Source organism: Magallana gigas, chromosome 4 (genome assembly GCF_963853765.1).
Source record: "Magallana gigas chromosome 4, xbMagGiga1.1, whole genome shotgun sequence".
In the NCBI taxonomy this organism is placed as follows: domain Eukaryota; kingdom Metazoa; phylum Mollusca; class Bivalvia; order Ostreida; family Ostreidae; genus Magallana; species Magallana gigas.
In genome coordinates this window covers 17,962,012-17,985,315 of record NC_088856.1, presented here as the reverse complement: position 1 = coordinate 17,985,315, position 23,304 = coordinate 17,962,012, and the positions used below count along the sequence as shown (strand labels likewise).

Below are 23,304 nucleotides of genomic sequence, written 5' to 3'. Positions count from 1 at the left end.
TAGTGCGTAAAACGGTACAAACAAATAAAATCAGGTCATTCACGTCTTTAAAGTGCACCTGCAGGTGTATTAGCAATTAAAAAATCACGTGATCGATCTACCGTTACAGATATTTAGGTTTCAGGAAGTAAAAATATCGGCCCAACACAATAACAAAAGGACGTAGAAACATAATGAGAAAAGGAGATATTTATCCAGAAATCATAAACATTTGGTCCGAAAAAAATGTTGACTCCAAAACTTTCATGGTCATGTTCGAAGAAAACGTTAGAAATCGCCTTTTTTCTCTGTAAGTATAGATATTTAAGCTTATGGTTTCAGTTATATATCAATAAGAACGTAGTTACCAGGCGAATTAACTCTGAAAATTAAAATTATTCTATTAATATTCGAGCAAAAGAAAATTAACGATGTTTAAAGATTTTTAAAAAGAAAACAAAAAGAAAAATGTTTTAGTCCCTTCCACCTTCTTGTTATGCAAACTCATATAACTGTAAATTCTGCAGCAAATAATAAGGAGCAGTACTAGTATTATAGAACAAACATTATCAAAGCTAAGAATAGCGAAATGTTCCTATGACAGTAGGTCACAAACGACAATGGATAGAAATTCGTGAAAAACGTCATAATCTGATTTTTTCCGGTGACGTGCCGCTGTCGTGTCCCCAATAAAGTATGCATTGTATGAAGTTGAACAGAGTATCACTGCTTAAATTGTCACACCCTGTATAGTCATTTATTATTTTAATGTTGAAACAATGTTTATCTTCTTTTTTGCTTTTAATTCAAATTTGGAAAAAAACTGCTAACCCTCTATCAGTCATCCAATTCAATATTAAACATGTGCTGTTCTGCATTGTTAAAAGTAGGTACTCGCATACTTAGGTAAAAGGCCACCATTGAAATGGGTCTTTAAATCCCAGCAGAGCAAATGCATAAAATACCTTACGGTATAATGTTTAGTAATTGTAATTATCCCTGAACACATGGATAACTTATCTAGAGATAACTATTATACTGAGATCATGTTCCAGCAGTGTATCTAACAAAACTTTTCACACGACGAGTCGAAACGTAATCTTTTATACTTTTATACGCAGGTATATATTACTAATTTTAATGTATACCCGATTTTGTTGCGGGATATTGTATTACATGTATATTGAATATAACAAACTAGAATATTAGAATGTTAACCAAACTGCACTTAGGAAAACATACGTTTGTATTGCATAGAGACATGATTTTCATAGATGAAATTCATGCAGTTTAAAAAGACCCAAAAATGAATCATTCTTTGAGTATTATGAGGTGATAATTTTGGTCGGGGCGTGATCAAATCCAATAAAGCCCGAAGGGCTTTATGATAGATTTGATCACGCCCCGACCGAAATTATCACCACATAATATTCAAAGAATTATTCTTTATTACTTATATTTATATTATTTTTAGCCTTCGTACGATTAAACATTTAAATATAAATAAGCAAACCCCGCTGGCGCCTCAATTTGGCGTCACTTGTATTATGGGTTATATAGTACAAAATCGATACGTAGTGTTATCACAGGCAAAGACACTGGAAAATGTAAATATATGGCAATATTATTTGCATGGTGTCATCCTCGCATTTTTTTTTAGTAATTCCGATACCGCATTCTTTTGCCATTTGGGATTTTGCTTCATTTTATTCTGAATGTAATTAATAGTGTATGTCAAATATTTTTACTTTCGTTAATAAATAAATCAATATTACACCGCAGGATCTTTATCTTTAAAAAAAATTGTTATTTGATATCAAACTTAAAATAATTAAATGTAACTACATGTATTCTCGCATTTTATTCAACTTCAGGCAATAGTCTATTGTGAGTAAACCCAATTGACCACCAGATTGGCTAGAATTATGAAATCAAAGGGGGGGGGGGGTATGAATTTTGGCTATCTATATAATCATTGTGATATCTATCCTATACTTTTTTTTCAGTCTTGTTACCAACATTAGGATCTAGCTGTTATGATTCTCCACCCGATGACAATGATGACTGTGATGATGAAAGGTACAGTATGACTGTTACTTTATATAGATGCAAATTTAAGTATGAATGTTACCTTAAAGATGAAAAGTAAAGAATGAATGTTACTTTATAGGGATGAAAAGTAAAGTATGAATGTTACTTTTTTAAAACTGATAGGTATGCTGAGAGGTATTACTTTATATAAATAGTGCCTGTTTGGGAGGGTAACTGTTGAAATTGACACCCCGAGACAACCATTGTCAACCGACTTGAAGCGGAGGTTGACAATGGTTGTTACGGGGTGTCAATTTCAACAGTTACCCTCCCAAACAGGCACTACTTATTCTATTATAATGCATGTCTTAATTTTAAAGAGAATTGTACTGCTTTAAAATAGAAATTAAGTGAATTCTACGGCGAACCGTACGCGCATTATTTACGCGCATGAAGCAATTCGTTGTGTTACCCTTTACCAAGTGTGTTGCTAACGCTGAGGGTAATAGAACGGATTACCAACTGCGTCTAAACCAATCAGATTTCATTATTTAACATGAAAGTATAATAATTTATAAATAGTGCCTGTTTGGGAGGGTAACAGTTGAAATTGACACACCGAGAAAACCATTGTCAACCGACGCGAAGCGGAGGTTGACAATGGTTTTCAAGGGGTGTCAATTTCAACTGTTATCCTCCCAAACAGGCACTATTTATTTTGTTATACTGAATGTCTTAATTTTAAGAAAATTTTACTGCTTTTATATAGGAATAACGTGAATTCTACAGCGAACCGTACGCGCATAATTTTCGCGCATGTAACAATTTTTAATGTTACCCGTTGCTAAGTACGTTGCTAACGCTGAGGGTAATAGAAAGGATTATGAACTGCGTCTTAACCAATCAGATTTCAGTATTTAACATGAAAGTATAACAACATAAATTAATGCATGAAAACATTCTCCATATCTTTTGTAGTTCTCCATGGGTATTGCTCGGTTTTTTTGGAAGTCTTTTTGGTGTGATGTTTCTATTAATGACTTTTGGATTCTTGGAGTATAAATATACTCGCTATAAAAAGAGGTTATCTCAAAGTCGGTCCAACAAGCAGGCAAACATTGTTGAAGTGCCCTCATCAACAAACGTTTACAGTATTTCTGGTACGTATATATGTAAGTTAATGATTTATTATGGTGACATGTGTTTTATAAACAAATAAAGAGACATGTAAATTATATTATAACTTGATGAACAAGCATTCTGAGAGTATTGCATAAGCAATACACGTCCCCTATCGGTTTTAGGAAATTTTACGTTGTCACAATTCCATTCACACAATATCCACAACAAATCTTATTAGAATCTATTTAAATGAAGCTTTACTTGTTTTTTATGAAAAAATTGAATGGTCTCTTCCAAATAATTGACAATTTTTTACGTTTTATGTGATTCTGAAAAAACACAAAAACTACTCAAAGTAGAAGTTTAAATTTTAATAATGAAAATTGCTTTTTTGTTCAACTTCAAAATTGTAACAAACTTTAAAATGGCAGCCAAATTAAAAAATAAAGCAATGAAATATTCATTCAAAACCTTTTAAATAACACTCATAAAACGTCAAGCTACAGACGCTTGTGTTAAAATAGAAACGGCAAACATGATCTTTACAACGTAGATTGCAAGTAAAACAAGAGGTCCAGGGGCCACATCGCTCACCTGAGCAACAATTGCCTTAATTCTGATCAAATTAGCATTACAGTATCAAAATATCTTGACAACTTGCTAAAAAAAATTGAAAATCTACCTTTTTTATCTACCTCTTATTTTTTGGTAAATACCAAGACCCTTTTGTTGTTGTACCTGTAAGAAGATTTTTCTCTATTCCTATATAACCCCCCCCCCCCCCCCCCCATTTCTTGGCCCCACTTTTCTCTAGGGAATCATGGTTTCATCAAACTTAAATCTGCATAACCTGTGCTTTCACATTAAGTACTGAGTTTTGGACCGAAAACTTTCCCAGAATATTTTTAAAGATTTTCTCTATATATTCCTATGTAAAAATTCAAACCGCCATCATGGTCCCACCCTACCACTAGGGACTGTGATTTTGCAAACTTGAATTTACACTACCCGAGGATGCCTCTATACAAGTTTAATGCCAAATAGTCTTTAAAAAGAATATTTTAAAAGATTTTCTCTATATATTCCTAAGTAAAAATTCATCCCCCATTGTGGCCTCACCCTACCCCTGGACTATTATTTAAACAAACTTGAATCTATATGATCTGGGGATGCTTCCACTCAAGTTTGGTCTTTCCTGGCCTAATAGTTTTGAGAAGAAGACTTTTAAAGAGTTTCTCTTTATATAAAAATTTATCCCCCATTGTGGCCCCGCCCTACCCCCAGGGGCCATGATTTGAACAAACTTGAATCTACATTATCTGAGGATGGTTACACGCCAATTTGAGCTTTCTAGGCCAAATAGTTTTTAAACAACGACGACGACAACGACGACAGACAACGGACAAATTGTGATCAGAAAAGCTCGCGTGAGCCTTTGGCTCAGGTGAGCTAAAATACAAGATTTTTTATTAAATTACTTTAACAGCGGAATATTTTAATTAAGTATTGAAGATAAACATATTAATTTTGTTTAAAATGTTAATTTTCCATTCTTGTTTTGACGAACGAATTTCATAACGTAAATTACACATTCCATTTCGACAATAATAACGTCTCAAACTTTTAACTAAGAAATCACCAGTCACAAAATATATATACACGTGGACAAATAGACGTGATGTAATGTTCTATGTCAATAAACATGTAGTAATATTCATACAGATTGTTTTTCTGTTTTGTTAAGTAATCTACGTTACAATCGGCAAACTTCACACAAGAAAGTCTATTAATTTTTGTCATCATTTTCAACGCAAAAATTTCTGTTGCTGTTTCAAAATCTTCCTGTGATATTTCAAAACTTCTGCCACTTTTGCCATGCTTACAAGGTTCAGAGACGTTGCACAAAATTTCATTCGTTTTTACCCATAACTCATCATGATTGGCAGGCCATTTGCATAATGGTCGGCTCGCGTTCCTGGTTATGTTTTTTATGTGGTTGCAAAAAGGTAATGAAAAGTTCGTCATCTTCTTCGTCAATTTCAAGAATCTTTCCGATAAACCAGTCCTTATCATAGCAGCCGGCAACGTAATTGCCAACCTTCAATTCAACCGTCAAAGACCGATTTCCCAATCCACTCTCATCAACAATGTTGTCCTCTGTTGTCAAAACATTTCCACCGTCTAAATGTTCGGGCTCAGTTTCATTTGCAGTTTCATTCTCAACTGAATCACATGCCATATTTCTTTGAATTGACTTTTTTAACAAACAAGCTTCTGACGTATTGTGGTACTTTGCCTCAAGGCAGTGGGAACAGTAACAAGAAGTTGTTGATGTCGCCATTATGCCTTTCTCCATTCCAATCACACAATGGATTTGCATTGTTCCTTTCACTGGCTGCAGGTTTCGGTTAATTTCTGTTAATGATTCGCGTTTAGTAGTGCAGTCTTCTGACTTTACAAATACATATTCAGCACTGGTGTGGTATTGTTGTACTTTATCAAAATAATCACAAGCATCTTGGACAGTTATTTTCCCCTGCTTAATGGCAAGATCGGCTGTTCGCTTGGATGTTCCGCCAATGCCGTCGCACGGACCTTTGCCGTGCCCTGATTCGAAGAAGTTCCAGACAGCATTTACTCCAAACACATTTTCGTGGTCAGAAACGATGAAAAGGAACTCTTATATCGATACTGAGAAGTAGGGCTGTCAGTCCAGTAATGAACAGTTTTCAGAAGTGGGACTTTCATTTTTGGGAGTTGATTTTAATCAACTCTCCTATGCAGTTACTCAGACAAACCGAAAATGAAACAGTGTTTGGACCTCAGCACAAATCATTGCTGCTGACAAGACGTGGTTCTTGATAATAATTGATGAATTCGAAGTAATATATGCTAAAGCATTGTTTATCAAGGAAACTAATTTATAAATACCCTGAAAATAGCCAGATTTTAAATGGTACGAACAATTTAAATATTTTTTGTAGTCGTATGTATTCCTACGCCAGAGTTCAATATAGTCTCTTTCAACTCGACGCTCGGCTGTCTCCGTAATTCCTTGTCGGAGATTTACGGTGTCAGCCGAACGTTTGGTTGAACGAGACTAACGTTAGAGTTCAATATTGCTTGGATCCATACAATTTTCGAGAAATATTTCTATCACTGATACATAGTTTGATTTAATTAATTTTATCTTTAAAATTATTTATCATTATTCATATGGGGTTTTCTCGACATTCTTGTCGAAAAAGTCAAAAAATTCGTATTTTAAAAAAATGTGCGTAATTCAAATTAGAAAATACATGTATCTGTCATGCAAAATAACATATCATTGATTTTAAAATAAATTAACATCCGATCGACAAAATCAATTCCCGTCAGTTCTTCAGTACTTTGATCATATTTGGCATCAGCTGATCTAGAATTGCGAACACTGTTCACTTTGGCGACATGCAATTTTAAGAAATATTCAACATCTTTTGGCTTTCCACCTTTTAAAATAATGACTTCTAACGTTTATTTTGTGTTGTGTTTACATGTACGATCACAGTTTAGATTTATAAAAAACACTAGACTTTGACCCGTGCGTGCACGGGTTGACATTGCATATGATATCGGACATTTAAGAAATAGATACATCGACACACCGTACATTGTTGACATTTACATTACGATAACCAAGCTTTAAGCCTACAATAATGCAATTATTTTCACTACACTCTGCTGAGTTGGAATAATCTAACTGTGTCTTGGAAAAGGCTTTCACCACAGTTAAAATGCCTACCATATACCCGTAATGTAGCAGAAAGTTGCAGAATCGCTCTAAAACGATTTTGGAGAAAACTAATAAAGTTGCATTGAAAATCACAGTCAAATTGTTCATAACAAACCATTTTGAAGCTGTAAATACTTTTCTTCGAAAAGTCTAATTCTTTAATTGCAGAATTCAACATTTTTTCAACAACGTTTTTTACACACCATGTTGACATTGGAAACTCTCGGGATTTATACACAGTGGCCAAGCCCGTTTTAACATTAATTTCAATGTAACCATAAATAAAGAAAGGGGTCGAACTCTGATCCAAATAAAAAACTACCAGCTCGCTTCAAAAGCCTAATAAATCAATTAATTTTTAAAACACTCGCAATATGCATGTATTTTTCGGAATAGTAATGTCTGAGATACACTCATGCCGAATTTCAAGTTGATGGGTCTTAAAATAGCGGAGATATACGTCATTATTCTCTCGAAATCGCCAGTTTATTTTTACTCGGACATTTACCGGTCCAGGTCTCACGATGGGATTTTGCCTCTGACAACAGCAGTATTGCAACAAGTTGAGAAACATTCACACTAATCTTTGAAAATCTCACATCAAGCGCATGCTACTTACATCCTTAAATTCCGATGAAATTTCTTAAATACTCTCCAAACTGAACTTTTAATCTGCAGCCACATCAACTTCTGACCAGACCGGCCATTGTGATAGCTAATGTTAAACTCAATTTCATTGGTTAATATTCCTGATGGTCCAATCAGAATCAGTCTTTCTCGAAGACGTCAAAATGGCTAGCCCTGTCAGGAGTCAAAGTTTATATTAACATCTTTCTTTAAGCTAATCGAGAAATTGATTAGGAAAAGTAACTTAAAGTAAAATTCACTAAATTACTGTCACAGTTGATGTACGTAAGTAAATTAGCTAAAAGAAACAGCCAAATCGTCTCATGTGAGACTTTGAGTCTGACATCGTGCAGTCCGTGATTTTTTCTAGGTCGCTATAGGTTTGGACCAATCGATAAACAGGGCGTGTCAATATCTGTCCTGTCAATTTCTTGTCAGTTTCAGCCGCTGTAGATTTCGACCAATTGATAAATGGGGCGTGTAGATTTCAGTCTGGCTGTTTCTATAGAGCTATGAATTAACTATAAGTTTCCGTAAGAAATAGAGGGAATAATACTTGGGAGATGTAAATATATTAATGTAAATTCATCTTAACTATAATAAATCCTAAAATTTGTTTAATCGGTGATGCAACTCAAGATTAAACATATTGGTTGTAAAACACTGCTTCTGAGAGAGAGAGAGAGAGAGAGAGAGAGAGAGAGAGAGAGAGAGAGAGAGAGAGAGAGGAGAAACCAACATAAACAACATTTGTTATTTTGAAACAAACATGTAGATAGCATGCAGTTGATACCACTTTTGTTTTCTTTTTCTTTTTTGCAAGATTTATCTTCGGACTCTCCTTCGCACGCCCAATTAGGTGGAATTTATTACAAACCAGACTTTTCCACTCCTACGCACGCTCAATATGGTGGGATTAGATATGGACTACCTGTTTCTACTCCTACGCACGCAAAATATGGCGGCTTTCAATATGGACAGCTTCCCTCCACTCCTACGCACGCACAATATGGTGGATTTACCTACAGTCCAGATCCTTCTGCAAAAGACACGACAGAAACTGAAAACTTCTGGAAAGGGGTTTTCAAAGACTTCATTTGATAAATACATGTTAATAACATTAAGTTGGTATCTATGTGTCAGCTGAGGTATACTAATAACTTCTCAATAGCCCATCTGAACAATATATCATGTACATCCTTTTTAATTCACGTATGGTTAAACTCACATACATGTAGCCAGACTTCAGGATTTTTATTCAACGCAAGATGGGGCTAATATATTTCTAGAGGCAGAGACCTTGGGATACGCAGTAAATCAAAAGCGGGTCACTTATAGAAAGCTGGAATCACGACGATTTTAGGACATAAATGCAAATTGCGCCGTAAATTGCGACTTTCTAAAACACGTACGGAACTGTTGCCCCAGATCGTCCGTCCGATTTTTTTTCAGACTGGTAACTGAAGACCTGCAGCTAGGTTATCTTTAGATCATGATGTGCAAATTTAACATGTCCATCCATAACCACATGGTTGTGACACGATAACTTACTTTGAACATGGTGTCCGGTATGCAGAAAACAAAAATGATCGATAAGAACCCAGTCTCCGAATACACAACTATACCGATCCTTTCCGGAAGGCGTCCACAAGCTGGTATTGCAATTCACCATTGAATGCCTTGCCAATCTTTTCCTTTGGTTTACTATTATATTTGCATCCGCCAATTATGATTCCCTCCATTTCCAATGGATATTGATAATAATTCATAGCTCTTTCGACACAGACAAATCTGAAATATACACACCCCGTTTATCGATTGGTCGTAACCTTCAACAACCTAAAAAAAATCACGGGCTGCACGAAATAATCATGATGTCAAATTCCCTTAGAGTACGATTTGGCTGTCAGTGGTTGGGACTATTAAAATCACTTCGACATATCCCCTGCATTCGAGATATCAGTGTTCGAGATATCGAAGTTCAACTGTATTTTATTAACTTGTTAAAGAAAGATGTAGATGTGACTGCACGAAAACATCAAAATGTCATCTTATATGTGATTTTTTCCTCAGTGTCGCTCCCTTCACATCTCCTATAAACCGCAAGAGAAAGCATTTTCTTTTTCTAAATAGCTATTTTTGTTTGGTATATCAAAGCTATATATGCTTTTTGGAGGTTTTGACACGTATATACTAGTGTTTAAATCAACCCATTCCAAGTATTTAACATAATATAGATAAAAATTGTTTTCCATAACTTAAAAAAAAAATCATCAGATTTGTTGATATTCTTATTTTATAGTACCTCATTTATACTCATATAGGCATTTTACACGCCTTGTTCGCCTATCTTCTTATACGAAAACATGCGATCAACTAAAAATACATGTATAAATAAGAGTGGACAAGGCGTTTTTAAGAGATGCCTCACAGGCACCTTACGTTGTTTTTGGTCGTCATAAAAAAAAATACCCTTTACCTGATAATACACTTGTGTATTATTAGATATCTGGTATTTGTTTTTATTGTGACCAAAATTTATAACGTAAGGTGCCTACGGACGGATAATACACTGTTAAATAAATATATCAACAAGCCTGACAATTCTATTAACAATTCGTTTTAAACAATGTTTACTTAACATAACTTCGATTTGTAACCCTCATATATGTTCACTACTTGGAATATCAAAACCTCCAAATAGTGCTGCTGCCGCTCCGTAGGAGACTCCACAGCGTGCACATCTTAGTTTTACATTTTTTAAGGAATAAGAAATTATTCTCTATATTAAGTATTATGAGGTGATAATTTCGGCCGGGGCGTGGTCAAATCCAATAAAGCCCGAAGGGCTTTATGATAGATTTGACCACGCTCCGACCGAAATTATTACTTCATAATATTCAAAGAATGATTCCTTATTACTTATATTTATATTATTTCCAATTTGTACACTTTAAAAAAATTTTAAACCACCATTTTTTATGTACCGCATGCCTTGTATTGCTACGCGGCGCAAAATGCCCATTTTGTGTCACTCATGTTCTATGAAGTTATTGGGTTTTAGGGCTCAATATTGATTCGTTATGGTATCAAAGACACAGACAGTTGAAATTAAATGTAAATATCTAATTATAAGGACGCAGCCATGAGGACGTGGCCCCGGTGTGACATGGGTTTAACCATTCAATTTTTTTTTTTTATAGTTTGGGAGATTTCTCCGTTTTGTGGCGTTTTTTTTTACAATCAGAAAATCATCTTTTATCTTATTCTATCACACTTCATGCAATGCTAACAGAGTAGAACAAAACCAGTTTAAGCCTCAGCTCTTGATTTGCAAGTCACGAGTTCTAAACATCTTAATAATCTGACCTTTTGGAAACTTTTTATAAAATGCATTTTATTTATTGTCAAACATTTCAAAATGTACGATTTGAAATATCGAAACTGTAATTTTATTTTGATTATGATGTTTATATCTTATCACTTCAAAGATAAAATTGAATAAAATAATATTTTTAGAGAAAAATGTGTTTTTATGAGCCTAGCTTAACCTTTATAGTTTGTATTTTGCCTTCATAAAATTGATGCTGGACTCCCTGTCTTATACACACATATTAACAGAAATCAAATTTAAAACTTCAAACCAAAATTTAATGACGGCAAAAAATAAATGTACACATAAAATAACCATCAAGATTTGCACTATCTCTGAACTAACACTTGTATGTTTTTCCATAAGTAAACATTATGCACGTGTAAAACCGCTGGTTCCACATTGTTCAATGGTTGTAATTCTGACATTATTCTTCAAGTAAAAGCACTATACAAATAAGCCAAATAATAAAACAATATGTAGTTCACATTTAAATGTCAAAATATGACAATAAATTTCTATTTTTCAACAACAAATATGCTTTACGGTTAGAAGGATTCTAAATCAGTTTACATCTCCTCTTAAAAATGTACATTTGTTAAAAAGTAATCATCTTTTCAATCAGAAACCCCCTTTCTCATGGTAAGAGGTCTGTTTTAATCTAATATACAATTCATTTCTAACATTATGAATCAGTATTTTGCTGACAAAAATGCGAATTAAATTTCTGGATTCTTTAAACCTCTGAACAAAATTGCACATGATTAACTGATAAAAGAAAAACATGACCATGTTTACAACTTGACATTCAATATGACACAATCAATATAAACATCGAGCACTAGTAGTATTGCAGCTGTAATGTCAGAGAGCAAATACGCTGAAAGACAACCATTAAAAACACAGAAAGCAAACTGGTCTTTAGCTATGGCACTTCGACAATGGCCGACTGTAATTAACAACCAAAAAAATATATATAACTTAAAGTTTGCACAAAGTTATACAGATATAGTCATGATTTAAGTAAAACTCATGATACAAGTTTTAGACAGTTAGTATGAATGTCACAAGTAAATGAATGTCAATGAGATTCAAGTGTTACCGAGACAGTTTAGTAATAAAAAAAAAGAGAGCAAAGATTGTTCAATACTAGTAATGTAAAAAAAAGTTTTTGACTGACATTATGCTATTATGATAATGGAAAAACCACCGCTCAACATTATTTACGACTTCTTCAGCGCAATAATACACTGAACAATTCACTTCATCAAAAACTATACTCCGTCCACAAATTTTCATTTTTAAAATATACATATATACATCAAACACATAATTTCTACAGTCATACCAATATACAATCAAATAAGACACACACATGACCAATAAAAAATATACATATTACGGCATTGCACATACACATTTTGACTAGTCTTTTTGAAAGTCTCTGAAGCTACTGAAAGACATGGGCCTGACATGGCCGACGGGGATCTTTCCTGGCATTCTTTTGTCCCTTTTTGTATGCTGCAGACTTTCAGTGTTCTGATTTAGATTTTCAAATAAATTGCGACTGCAAGCTGATGCCTGCTTTTGGGACGATCCTGTGTTCGACTGAGCGGACACTGTCATATCTAAGGGAGACAACCCAGTAGGTTCCGGTAGAGGTTTTCGGAAAGACTTTCCTGAATAAATCTGCGTAGATATTTCCTTGTTATATATTGTATAGGAGGATTGTTGGTTTGCAGTATTCTGTGGAGCTGGCGGCGATTTGCACGGAGAAAAAGCACTTTCAGCACTGTTCATGTTGGAGACCTTCCGTTGAGTGAATGAAGAGATGGGTGGCAATAGAGGACTCCCATCTGTCGTAGAATACGTGGAAGTGTTCCTTAAACATTCAGTGATTTTAGAGGACCTTTCCTGTGTCACTTGCCTGTTCAAATAGAATGAGCCAGTTCTACAAGGTGAACTAGAAGGTAGAGATGGGCAATGCAGTGGGGATTGAGGTGGATTTATGCCTCCATAAAAAGGCACTGTTCCCAACAGGGAGCTTTGAAAATGAGGCTCACTTCCATTATTCATTCTTCTAAAAGCTTCAAACTTATCGGTTGTGAGCTCAAAGGCAGGTGATGGAGACAATGGAGAAAACATCTGCATGGACAGCAATGGATTCACTTGGGGTCCAGTTGGATAGTTTGTTGCGTATGGAAAAAATAAAGGCAGTGGGGTCAATGTTCTTGCTGCATTTGAATATGATGGAAACTGAGATTGAGCGTAGAAGAGCATCAGTGGGTTCAATGATATCTGGTGAGGAGACATCATGCTGAATCGAGCACCAGACAAATTGAAATTCTGCATCATTACCGGGAATTGTCTAAGCAGAGGTGCTGAACACATGGAGTTTGGTGCTGTACTTTTCATGGCCAATGGGGTTGAAAGACCTGTGCTATTTGGGACGAGAGGTCTGACTATACTCTGGTTTTTCTTGTAGACAGACTGACTGACAGGTTCCTGTCTGGATTTAACTTGTCGATTTATAATCTGTGAGAGTGGTTTTGATGGTTTACTGCAGTCGGCAGCCACTTCTTTTTGTCTGCTGGATTCCTGATTTTTCTGGGAATGATTGGATTGGAGAAATTGAACAGATTTAGTTAGTGGAAGATTACATACAGTGTCAATCCCTTTGTTACTTTGATTTGTATGTAAATACTCTGACACTATTAACTTTGACCAGTCATCGCCTCTAGTGGCTGCTTCGGTTTCACTGTCTACGGAATCTGAAATGTAATCAGTCTCTGTAGAAGAAGTATCACCCTCGTCCTCAACTTCAGATTCCAAACAACGCGGACTTCCACAATCATTCACTTCAGTTAGTTTGTCTGTGGTATAACAAAGGGCTGCTGTATAAACATTAGAACCTTTTGTCTGCATGTCTGAAGAGCTTTCACTGGCTGCTTGACATTCTGACGATTCTTTCTCTTCATTGGTAACCCTGTCATCATTGCTCAAGTGTAGTATGTTGACTGGATTATCACTATCAATTTCAATCTCTTCATTGGGAACGTTGTCATCAATGCTCATGTGTAGTATGTTGACTGGATCATCACTATCAATTTCAATCTCATTTCCAATGGGAACGTCATTAATGTTCAGAATTCCAGAGGAGAGCATGGCCTCTTCCAATGGATCTAACGGTCCGGTTAGACACTTCACTTTGGCCAGGCAGAGCTGGTCATCACAAAGATCACACTGACTGCTGGAAACTGTCAGCACTTTGATCTGACTGGAGTGTCTGACACCTCCTATGGGATAGATCTCCGGCTGGGATTCGCCAATGACGGACATAATATCTTCCAACCTTTGCTCAGTGTCAAAAGAGCTATCAGCTTCTCTCGGATTTTCGATTTCCCCCTCTTCAGCCTTTCCTTCTTTTAACTCCATGTCTGCATTTTGATTGATTTTCTCTGCATTTTTGGTAACTGAACTAATTTCTGGGTCACAGGTGAAATCCCTTCCCTGGCATGTTTCCTTCAGAGAATCTTCCACATTATCTGCATTAACACCCAATACATTTTGATTACTTGACAGTTCAGCAGAAGAGTTGAAACTTTCACTTCCACTGTATTGATCGTAGTTTTTCATCAACAAACCCAGTCCTTCTCCTTTTTCTGTACTGCTCAGTTCTTCTACTTTTTCTGTAGAGCATATCCACACAGAATCATCAATCTTATCATCAAGGCTGTCAGAAATGTTAACATGGACTGACTGTGCAGAATTAAAGCTTTTCTTGTTTGGGGTACTGGTGGCATTTACCGTACAGCAACCAGAAAGGTTCATATCATTCTCAACACCTTTAACCACAAGGTCCAAGTCTTTTTCTAGGTCAACAGGATGTCGTTTTCTTGCCTCAATTTCATGTACTTCTTCTGGTGCATTAAAAGTTTCTTTAGAATTATCTACTCCAACAATTGTACCTTTAAAATTGTTTGTTGCTTCTGCAAAACTGTTAACATTGTCTTTGGGTTTAGGAGATTTATCAAATGTTGTTTCTTCATTGTCTTCCGTCTCACTTTCTGTTCCCTGTTTTGATAGCCCACCATTAGTTACACAATTCACAGCAGCTTTCATATCCTTTCTCTCATCCCCTTGTTCATTCTGTCTGACTTTTTGAGAACTATTATTTACATCAGTCTGTTCATTTTCATTTGAATTGATCTCATTTTCAAGTTTCAATGCAACTTTATTAGAACCTTCAGTTTCTTTCTTGGAATTGCATTCGCTTTCAACAGGTTTTTGATCATCACATTTGCTTTCAGCCTCTTTTAAATCATGCATGTCTTGAACTGCTTCTTGTATATGTAAGGATGTTGATGAAATGTTGGCCAATGGTTGTTCAAAGGAAGAAGTCCCCATAATGCTACTAGTTTCAGGAGAAGCAGTTAAAATTTTGGTTTCTACATGACTTGGGCCCCTTCCTATATAACAAGCAAATTCTTTTTCTGCCAAAAATATTTCCCCTGACTTAGACCCTGTTGGCTTATCCATATCTAATTCTATTTTCAAATTATCTGAAGTTTTGGGATCTTCTACAGGCGAGTTGTGTTCCACTTTAGATGAACCTCTTCCTATATAGCTAGCAAATTCTTTCTCCAACAATGATATCTCTGCAGACTTTGACACGTTAGGTTTCTCCTTATCCACATTTTCTAGATCATCTGGACTTTTAGACTTGACTACAGACAAGCTGCTATCCATTTTGGAATTAATTTTGTTATCAATAGGACCACTTTCTTGATACTGATCTAATTCTTTCACTAAGCAATCATTTTCTTCAACTTTATGGCCATTGTTTTTATGCCAGAAGTTTCCCCCACTTACCCCCTTCAAATAAATGACTGGCACAAAACAGTCCCCAGTTTCCTCCTCGCTCTGTTTTGCAACCCCTTCTTCTTCGGATACACTCATATCCTGCACTTCCAATACTGTTTTATCTAAGCTGGAGTTCGAGTCTTTTATTTCATTGTGACTTTCTACAACATTCCCAGATCTTGATGTGGATTCTGCCTCTTCCATACAAATATCATTTACTTCCTCCATCTTGGCCTCTGAATCAGTAGTTATTGATGAAAATGTGTTTTCACTGAATTCTAAAATAGCCCTCTCACCATTAGATACAGATTTACAAACGTCAGCAGCATTTGGTCTCAAGTTTACAGCACTAGTAGCTTGGGCACTAAAAATGTCATGGATTTCCTCTTTCATATCAAAATCAGGAATACCAGTGGAGCCATGGTTTTCACTTGAATGAGATTCACTATTACTCTTTTGATTGACATTACTGGGTGATGCCTCTTCGTTAAAGGGTAATGGGGAAGCACCAGTGTTACCAATGTCATCCGAGGCATCATCAAGAACAATCCAATCACTACATTCATCCAGTTCTAAATCCTCATCATCCCCCACACCCTTGGAAGATGGATTTACAAAGTGAACAGTGTTTTTTTTTTCTGACGAATAATTTACTGTCTCCATGGCTTGGGTTTTAACTTCAGCCTTGTCAAAATCTATGGGTAAATCTGAAAATGAAAATAAAATGATTAGGAATTGTTTGATTTAAATTACACTTCTGGTAAATAAGTTATTGTAACAAATCTTTCATAGAATACATTACAAATGTACATACCTTAAAGATATTGTCTAAGAGGAATGATAGTGATACAATGTATAATTTTCAATCAAAATTGATGCTAATTCCTATGTATGACAAAATGTCATGATCTGACAAATTGCAATGTGGAGCAATAATGAGACAATCTAATGCTTTGTTAAATCCAAAACTGACCGTTGTTACTGACTTGTTCTGTATTTTCCTTCGTTCCATTCTCTCTGGCATCCAAATCCAGTGTGCCGCCATAAGAGGGGGAGTTTTCCTGTTTAATTGGTCCCGCTTTCCTATAGATCTCTATAACTCTCTCCGACTTGACCACAGTTCTAGAAGCTTCTGATGATTCCACTTCTGTCTTTACTGGCTCTGTTTTAACCTTTTTCTCTTCCGTTTTGATGTCCTTATCTGCAACATTACAGACAAGTCATATATACATACCATATATGAACTAAACTAAATGCAAATCAAACAAAGAATAAAGAATACATTTTAAAATGCTACAAATGGATCTATACCATGAAATCTGCAAGGCACTTAACTATAAAATTGCAAAACTTTTTAATACCCAGGAAATATATCAATGTTTACAGTAATCTGCATAAAAAAACCCCATAAATTGCAGTACATACTACTTTCACTGGGTGATGATATGGTAGCGTTCCTTGAGGGTAGATTGAACAGCATTCTGGGAAGGATCTTCTGGTCTGGTTCTTCAGTCTTTGTAACATTCTCCTGTTCCGGTTGTTCCTGTACATTAGAGGAAATGAAATATGAAAACTGATCAAAAGAATAATAAAATGCAAGTTCGTGTGGTCTGACGTCAATCTCACAAATATATCTTCAGTGACATACAGTGCTGCTATCCTGAAAGTTGACAAGGATAGGATAGGATAGGATGCAGGATGCACGATACATGATAGAAATATTAAAGTTAAGTTCTATCCTATCCTATCCTATCCTATATCCTGTAGCCAATCAGATTCGAGTATAAATTTCAGAGTTATTTTGCGAAACGAAAATTGGCTTAACAATGTATTTTCAATGTCAATTTAATACGTTTTACAAGTTAAATCATTTAAGAATACTTATCATATCAAGAACGCGGTGCATAACATTGATACGCGCTAAAATGTCGGTGCTAGATCTTTGTCAATTCGTACGCAAGTACGGAGCTACTGCGAGAATCGATGCAACATTTGACAACGTCAGAAATAGATTTCTGTATTTACTTCATTTAAAGTCTACAAAGTAATAAAAGCTTGAATTTATAAACGACCAAACCGGCATTTTAAAAGATAAACATGTATACAAGAAACAGACATTGTTTCACGTTTCATGTAATTTCTTCGATGCCCAATAACAGGGACGCATATTTCTGTCGGATATTTACCTCAACATATCGAATTAATAAATGTTAGCTAAATATAAATGCTTAAGAATTCATACTTTAAAAATAACTCCGAATGGTTTAACTATAAACAATATAAACTTCCTAAAGGAATTATTTATTTCCAGATCGTGTTTACATTTATCGCTGAACGAATCGCTCGAATAATGATAATTACGCTCAGTTATGTGTGATAAGAAAATAATTTGATAAAAATAAGTGACTAGACAGTTCCTCAATAAGTGCATCGAAGTTATTTATCTGTTTTTTATGCATACATATAATAAAATCAAAAATCGAATCGCTTACCTGTTTGTTTACGTTATTGTGTCCATCCCGCGTACGATTTAATTTAACCGTAGCACAGGTAAGTAAGTAATCCCGATCGAAGAATATTCGGTTTTAAGATTTAACTAGAAAACTGACCAGTCAGGAAGGGCCCCGCTATGACAATTAATATAGAGAAGTGAAAAAAACTTTGAATTCCATCCTCTTTATATTAACAATGATGAAAAAAAAATGCCCGGCATAAGATGTAAAGAACTGCAATATATATAAGGTGGTAAAAAAAAAGAAATGAAAATTATAAGTAACAACTGTATTTTTAAAATTTCAAGATAATTCCTGAATGTCCAAAAACTCTAAATAGTAACCTTGTATCTGCATAAAACAGGGATAACCTCATGTCTTATAAAAAAAACTAAATTAAATGTGTATTTAAAAAAGATTTAAACAGGTGTTTTATAAAATGCAAGCCTTCAGTGAATGCAAATACATTGTATCACCCAGGGTTGACCTCAACTTCAAAACAAACATCAGTTGCAGACAAAGGTGTTCATTAATCTTCATATGACAAATAGAGATAAGCCTCTAAATTTTCTGCAGCAGGCAAGATAATTAATCCCAGGGGATTAATTGTTCTGCTCTCTCATCCTTTTCTTCTAAATTTACAATAAGATTTTTTTTCAGAAATGACAGAATGGGGTTATTATCTGATTACCTGTTAAAATTAACAGCATAAAGGCAGAAAAAAATAAAATTAATAATTAAAAAATAAAATAGTGAAAAAGGATATCTTAATATAAATATTGATTTTAGAATTCAATAAAATTATCATAAATCATTGTGTACGGTATTTTAACCAAAATAAAGTATGAATATTAAATATTTTAAATCCATATTTCAAAGAATGTACACAATACTACACATCATTCAAAATTGACCTTAACTTCAAAACAAAGTTCATTTGCAGACACAGGCAGTGCAGTAATTAATCTCAATATGACAGATATAGATAAAGCTTAGGATTTTCTTCCTGTGGAAGGTTAATTAATCCCAAAGGACAAATATTGCACAGCCTTCCAAGTATACAATGGTAACATTCTCAGCAGTTATCTCTCTTTGCCCATACATTATTATGCATAGTTAAGGAATCTACCCCACCATCCAAGCTCCAAACCAGAAGACATAGAGAACCAAACTTAGCATCAAAATATGTATTTCTGCCCACTGAACTACCATACCAAATTTGAACTTGATTGGGCAACCATGAAAAAAGTTAATAGAAAAAAACAGAAAATTTGTGGACGGAAGAGTGACAGACGGACAGAAGGACGGACGGACAGAGTGATTACTATAGGGCACCCGCAAATCCTTGCGGGGCCCTAATTATTCATTTTGAGTACTACATTAATTGATAAAATCATTTAATTCTTAAATTTCGTTTCATTTAACTTGCATTCCTATATTTTGAAGGTATGGGATAGGATAGGATAGGATAGAACTTATTTGCAGGATAGGATGCAGGATACAGGATATAGGATAGGATAGGATAGTTTTGTCAACTTTCACGATAGCAGCACTGTAAAACATTTACATTTTTTGTTTGTGAACATGTTTTAAACATACGTTAAGAGCAATCGCAATGTATATAATGGTTTGCATTTTTAATTCTTCGTAAAGAATACATACCAAAAATAAACTATTTCATGAATTATTTTCTTGATTCTCCTGAACTTTTTATCTCAAGATTCAGTCACTTTAAAAGTCTTCTATCAAGTACACTAAGTCGCTCACCGAGTCTTCCATCGAATACACCTGTCTCTCTGTTGTGTAATCGTCTTCCTCCTGCTCTCCGAGGGTCAGCTCATCCACAAGATCTGCCTTCCTCTTCCTTTCCTCAAAGTCTGGAATAGCATTCTCATTGAACTCTTCATCTACCTCCTCCTCATCAGGATTTCTGACAATCAAAATAAACAAACTGAACAATAAAATCAAAGGCCTGAAGGGCCACAATGGCATCGAGTTAAAGTTAATTTGAAGAGTAAAAACCTAAATAATTTTTTAAACAAGTGAAAAGCTGTCAATGAGACAGCTAAGTGGGTTTTCTTTTTATATGTGAACTGTATCCATAATCCATGTCAACCCATATCCAGTGAAATAAAGTACCTCATATGCAATATTTTGCTTAAAAAAGACTAAGTTCAAAAGCTGGTATTTTTTTCATAAATAATCAGAAATAAAAATCCTAAAAATATTCACACCTCTGATACATGTACAATTAATCTGCAAAAGAACAACTTTTTATCTATAAAACTGTAGGAATAGTTATCCGTACAATGAGGTAACCCTATATGCAATATTTTGCTAAAAATTGACTAACTTCAAAAGCTGGTATTTTTTTCACAAATTATCAGTAATCAAAATCCTAGCAATAAGCACACCTCTGATATATGTATAATTGATCTGCAAAAGAACAACTTCTTATCTTGAAAACTGTAAGAGGAGTTATCCGTACAATGAGGGTACGCTATATCATATGCAATATTTTGCCAAAAAATGACTTAATTTTTTTTTCATAAATTATCAGTAACCAAAATACAAGCAATTTTTTTTCATAAATTATCAGTAACCAAACTCCTAGCAATAAGCACACCTCTGATATATGTATAACTGATCTGCAAAAGAAAAATTTCCTATCTTGAGAACTGTAGGAGGAGTTATCCGTACAATGAGGGTACCCTATATGCAATATTTTGCCAAAAATGACTAAGTTCAAAAGCTGGTATTTTTTTCATAAATTATCGAAAATCAAAATCCTAACAATATGCATACCTCTGATATATGTGTAATTGATCTGCAAAAGAACAACTTCCTGTTTTGAAAACTGTAGGAGGACTTATCCGTACAATGAGGGTACCCTATATGCAATATTTTGCCAAAAAATGACAAAGTTCAAAAGCTGGTATTTTTTTCATAAATTATCGAAAATCAAAATCCTAGCAATATGCATACCTCTGATATATGTATAACTGATCTGCAAAAGAACAACTTTCTATTTTGAAAACTGTAGGAGGACTTATCCGTACAATGAGGGTACCCTATATGCAATATTTTGCCAAAAAATGACCAAGTTCAAAAGCTGGTATTATTTTCATAAATTATCAAAAATCAAAATCCTAGCAATATGCATACCTCTGATATATGTTTAATTGATCTGCAAAAGAACAACTTCCTATTTTGAAAACTGTAGGAGGACTTATCCATACAATGATGGTACCCTATATGCAATATTTTGCCAAAAAATGACCAAGTTCAAAAGCTGGTATTTTGTTTTCCATAAATTATCAAAAAAAAATTTTTTCAAAAAAAATAGAAAATGTTATTTATCACATAACTAATAAAATTACAATTCATTACAAATTTGCTCACCTAATTCTTAAAAAGTTTTGAATTTCAATTGAAAATTTAAGTTTATAGTAATATCTTAGGAGTTAAAATTTTTTTAGATTTTTTTTCTCTATTTATATGGAAATAAATATTTAAATTATTATTGTGTTTAATTCTATATATTGTATACTGCTGATAACCACTCTGTCTCTTATTATCAATTTCATCTAAAATTCACAAGGATCCAAATGACACGGGCCGAAAAGATCGGGGGTAGATAAAAGAAAGCACCCATTCACGTTGTTTACAAAGTGAAAGTAGTTCACTAGTTGGTTTATGTAGATGTACTTATCGCTCGATTAGGAAGTTTTGTTTCTACAAGATCAAACATTTGTGCATTGTCAATTTTCGATATGGATACAAAATCATCTATTTTGCAGGCTAGTACATTTCATAACCAAATTGAGTATGTAAGCCCAGCTATCGCATGTGTCTCGGTGCTAGTGTATTCATCCGCTGAAACCGAGACATATTGTTTTCAATAAAATGTGAACATTTTTAAAGACGACAACCATTTCGAATCTGCAAACTTGTTTTGTTGACGTACAGTTCTGCTCGAAATTGAAGTATGTCATCTATTTTTCTTGAAACACATACGAAAACTTTGCACTCATTTGAGTTGTTTGGCTCCTAAAAATGTAACTTCCGGACGTACGATCCCTAGATGGCTTTCGAGCTTCGCTCGACGCCATAAAAATTGAGATAATGATGTTTTGCAGATCTTAAAATGAAACTCATTATTTAACGGGACTGGGCAGTCAATAAACTAAATTAGATCAAAACCTCAAAATTTCAAACAACATATTTCTAGCCATAAACTATCATTTGTAACCAAAAAATACACAAGTTTTAGCTTGAAACTTAGTCCGTTTAAATTTCCTTCTATAAAGAGCTCTTCTATAACTGGAGGTTTATATGGTCTAAAAACGGCCATGACACCCCCCCCCCCTTCCAGTCCTATAAATTCTAAATGCGAGTGTTCAATATCATACCCTCCAGGAAGTGTCTCTGGGACATTGGACCTGACAAAGGTGTAGTTGGCGAATCTGGAGTTGGTCCTGCAGTGTTTTGGTCTGTGATGCTGACTCTTGTAGGAGGAAACTGTCAGGTCATGCATAAGCTCCCGCAGAGAACTGTTTACAAAAGAAAGATTTCAGTTCTTTGGTAGTTTATGAAGTTCAAAGAAAGGTATCAAGCTGTTATATATGCAAATAAAGTTAACAATTTTCTCTGCGTCATCCTGTAGCCATTAAACACTCTTTTTCAAATAAGCGAACAAGAATTTCCTTAGTTTTCAATCAAAACATTATGCATTTTGCATACAGATCACTTCTAGGATAATGAGACAGTTATTTAACCAAGTGCAAGAATTACATTTAATATGTGTTCATGTTTTGAGTGACTATTAGACTTAAAATAGAACCAAAGGCCTGCTTACTCATAAGCAATGTCAAAGGACCAGGTGTTCTTTTTCTTTGGTGGCTCCTTCCTGTACGGATGGTACTGCCTTTCCTCTCTTTTGGACTTTCCTGTATTTCTTATTGGACCAGCCTAAAAAAAAATCATATTTAAATACATCTTCAAAGAATGAAAAAAAATTAAATCAATTCTGCTGATTCTGATTC

At 34.6% G+C, this 23,304-nt stretch overlaps 1 protein-coding gene and 1 long non-coding RNA gene across 3 annotated transcripts in view; one reads left to right on the top strand and one right to left on the bottom strand.

Moving 5' to 3' along the window:
- Positions 1–105: 105 nt before the first annotated feature.
- Positions 106–11,377, top strand: LOC117685254 (uncharacterized). Its single transcript, XR_010712911.1, has 4 exons — positions 106–289; positions 1,986–2,058; positions 2,989–3,170; positions 8,355–11,377. It is a non-coding gene; the product is annotated as an uncharacterized lncRNA (long non-coding RNA).
- The window catches only part of LOC105337643 (titin homolog), a 27,653-nt gene continuing 15,509 nt past the window's right edge, over positions 11,161–23,304 (bottom strand). The window contains exons 16-21 of one of the 2 annotated variants that reach the window (XM_011442472.3): positions 23,118–23,230; positions 22,672–22,812; positions 20,027–20,189; positions 17,193–17,310; positions 16,741–16,968; positions 11,161–16,474 (exon numbers count right to left, since the gene is read on the bottom strand). In XM_011442472.3, coding sequence (XP_011440774.3) covers positions 12,330–16,474; positions 16,741–16,968; positions 17,193–17,310; positions 20,027–20,189; positions 22,672–22,812; positions 23,118–23,230 — 4,908 coding nt within the window. In that variant the 3' untranslated portion in view covers positions 11,161–12,329. The remainder of the gene's footprint in view (positions 16,475–16,740; positions 16,969–17,192; positions 17,311–20,026; positions 20,190–22,671; positions 22,813–23,117; positions 23,231–23,304) is intronic. The other variant, XM_011442473.4, reaches the window with a different exon arrangement.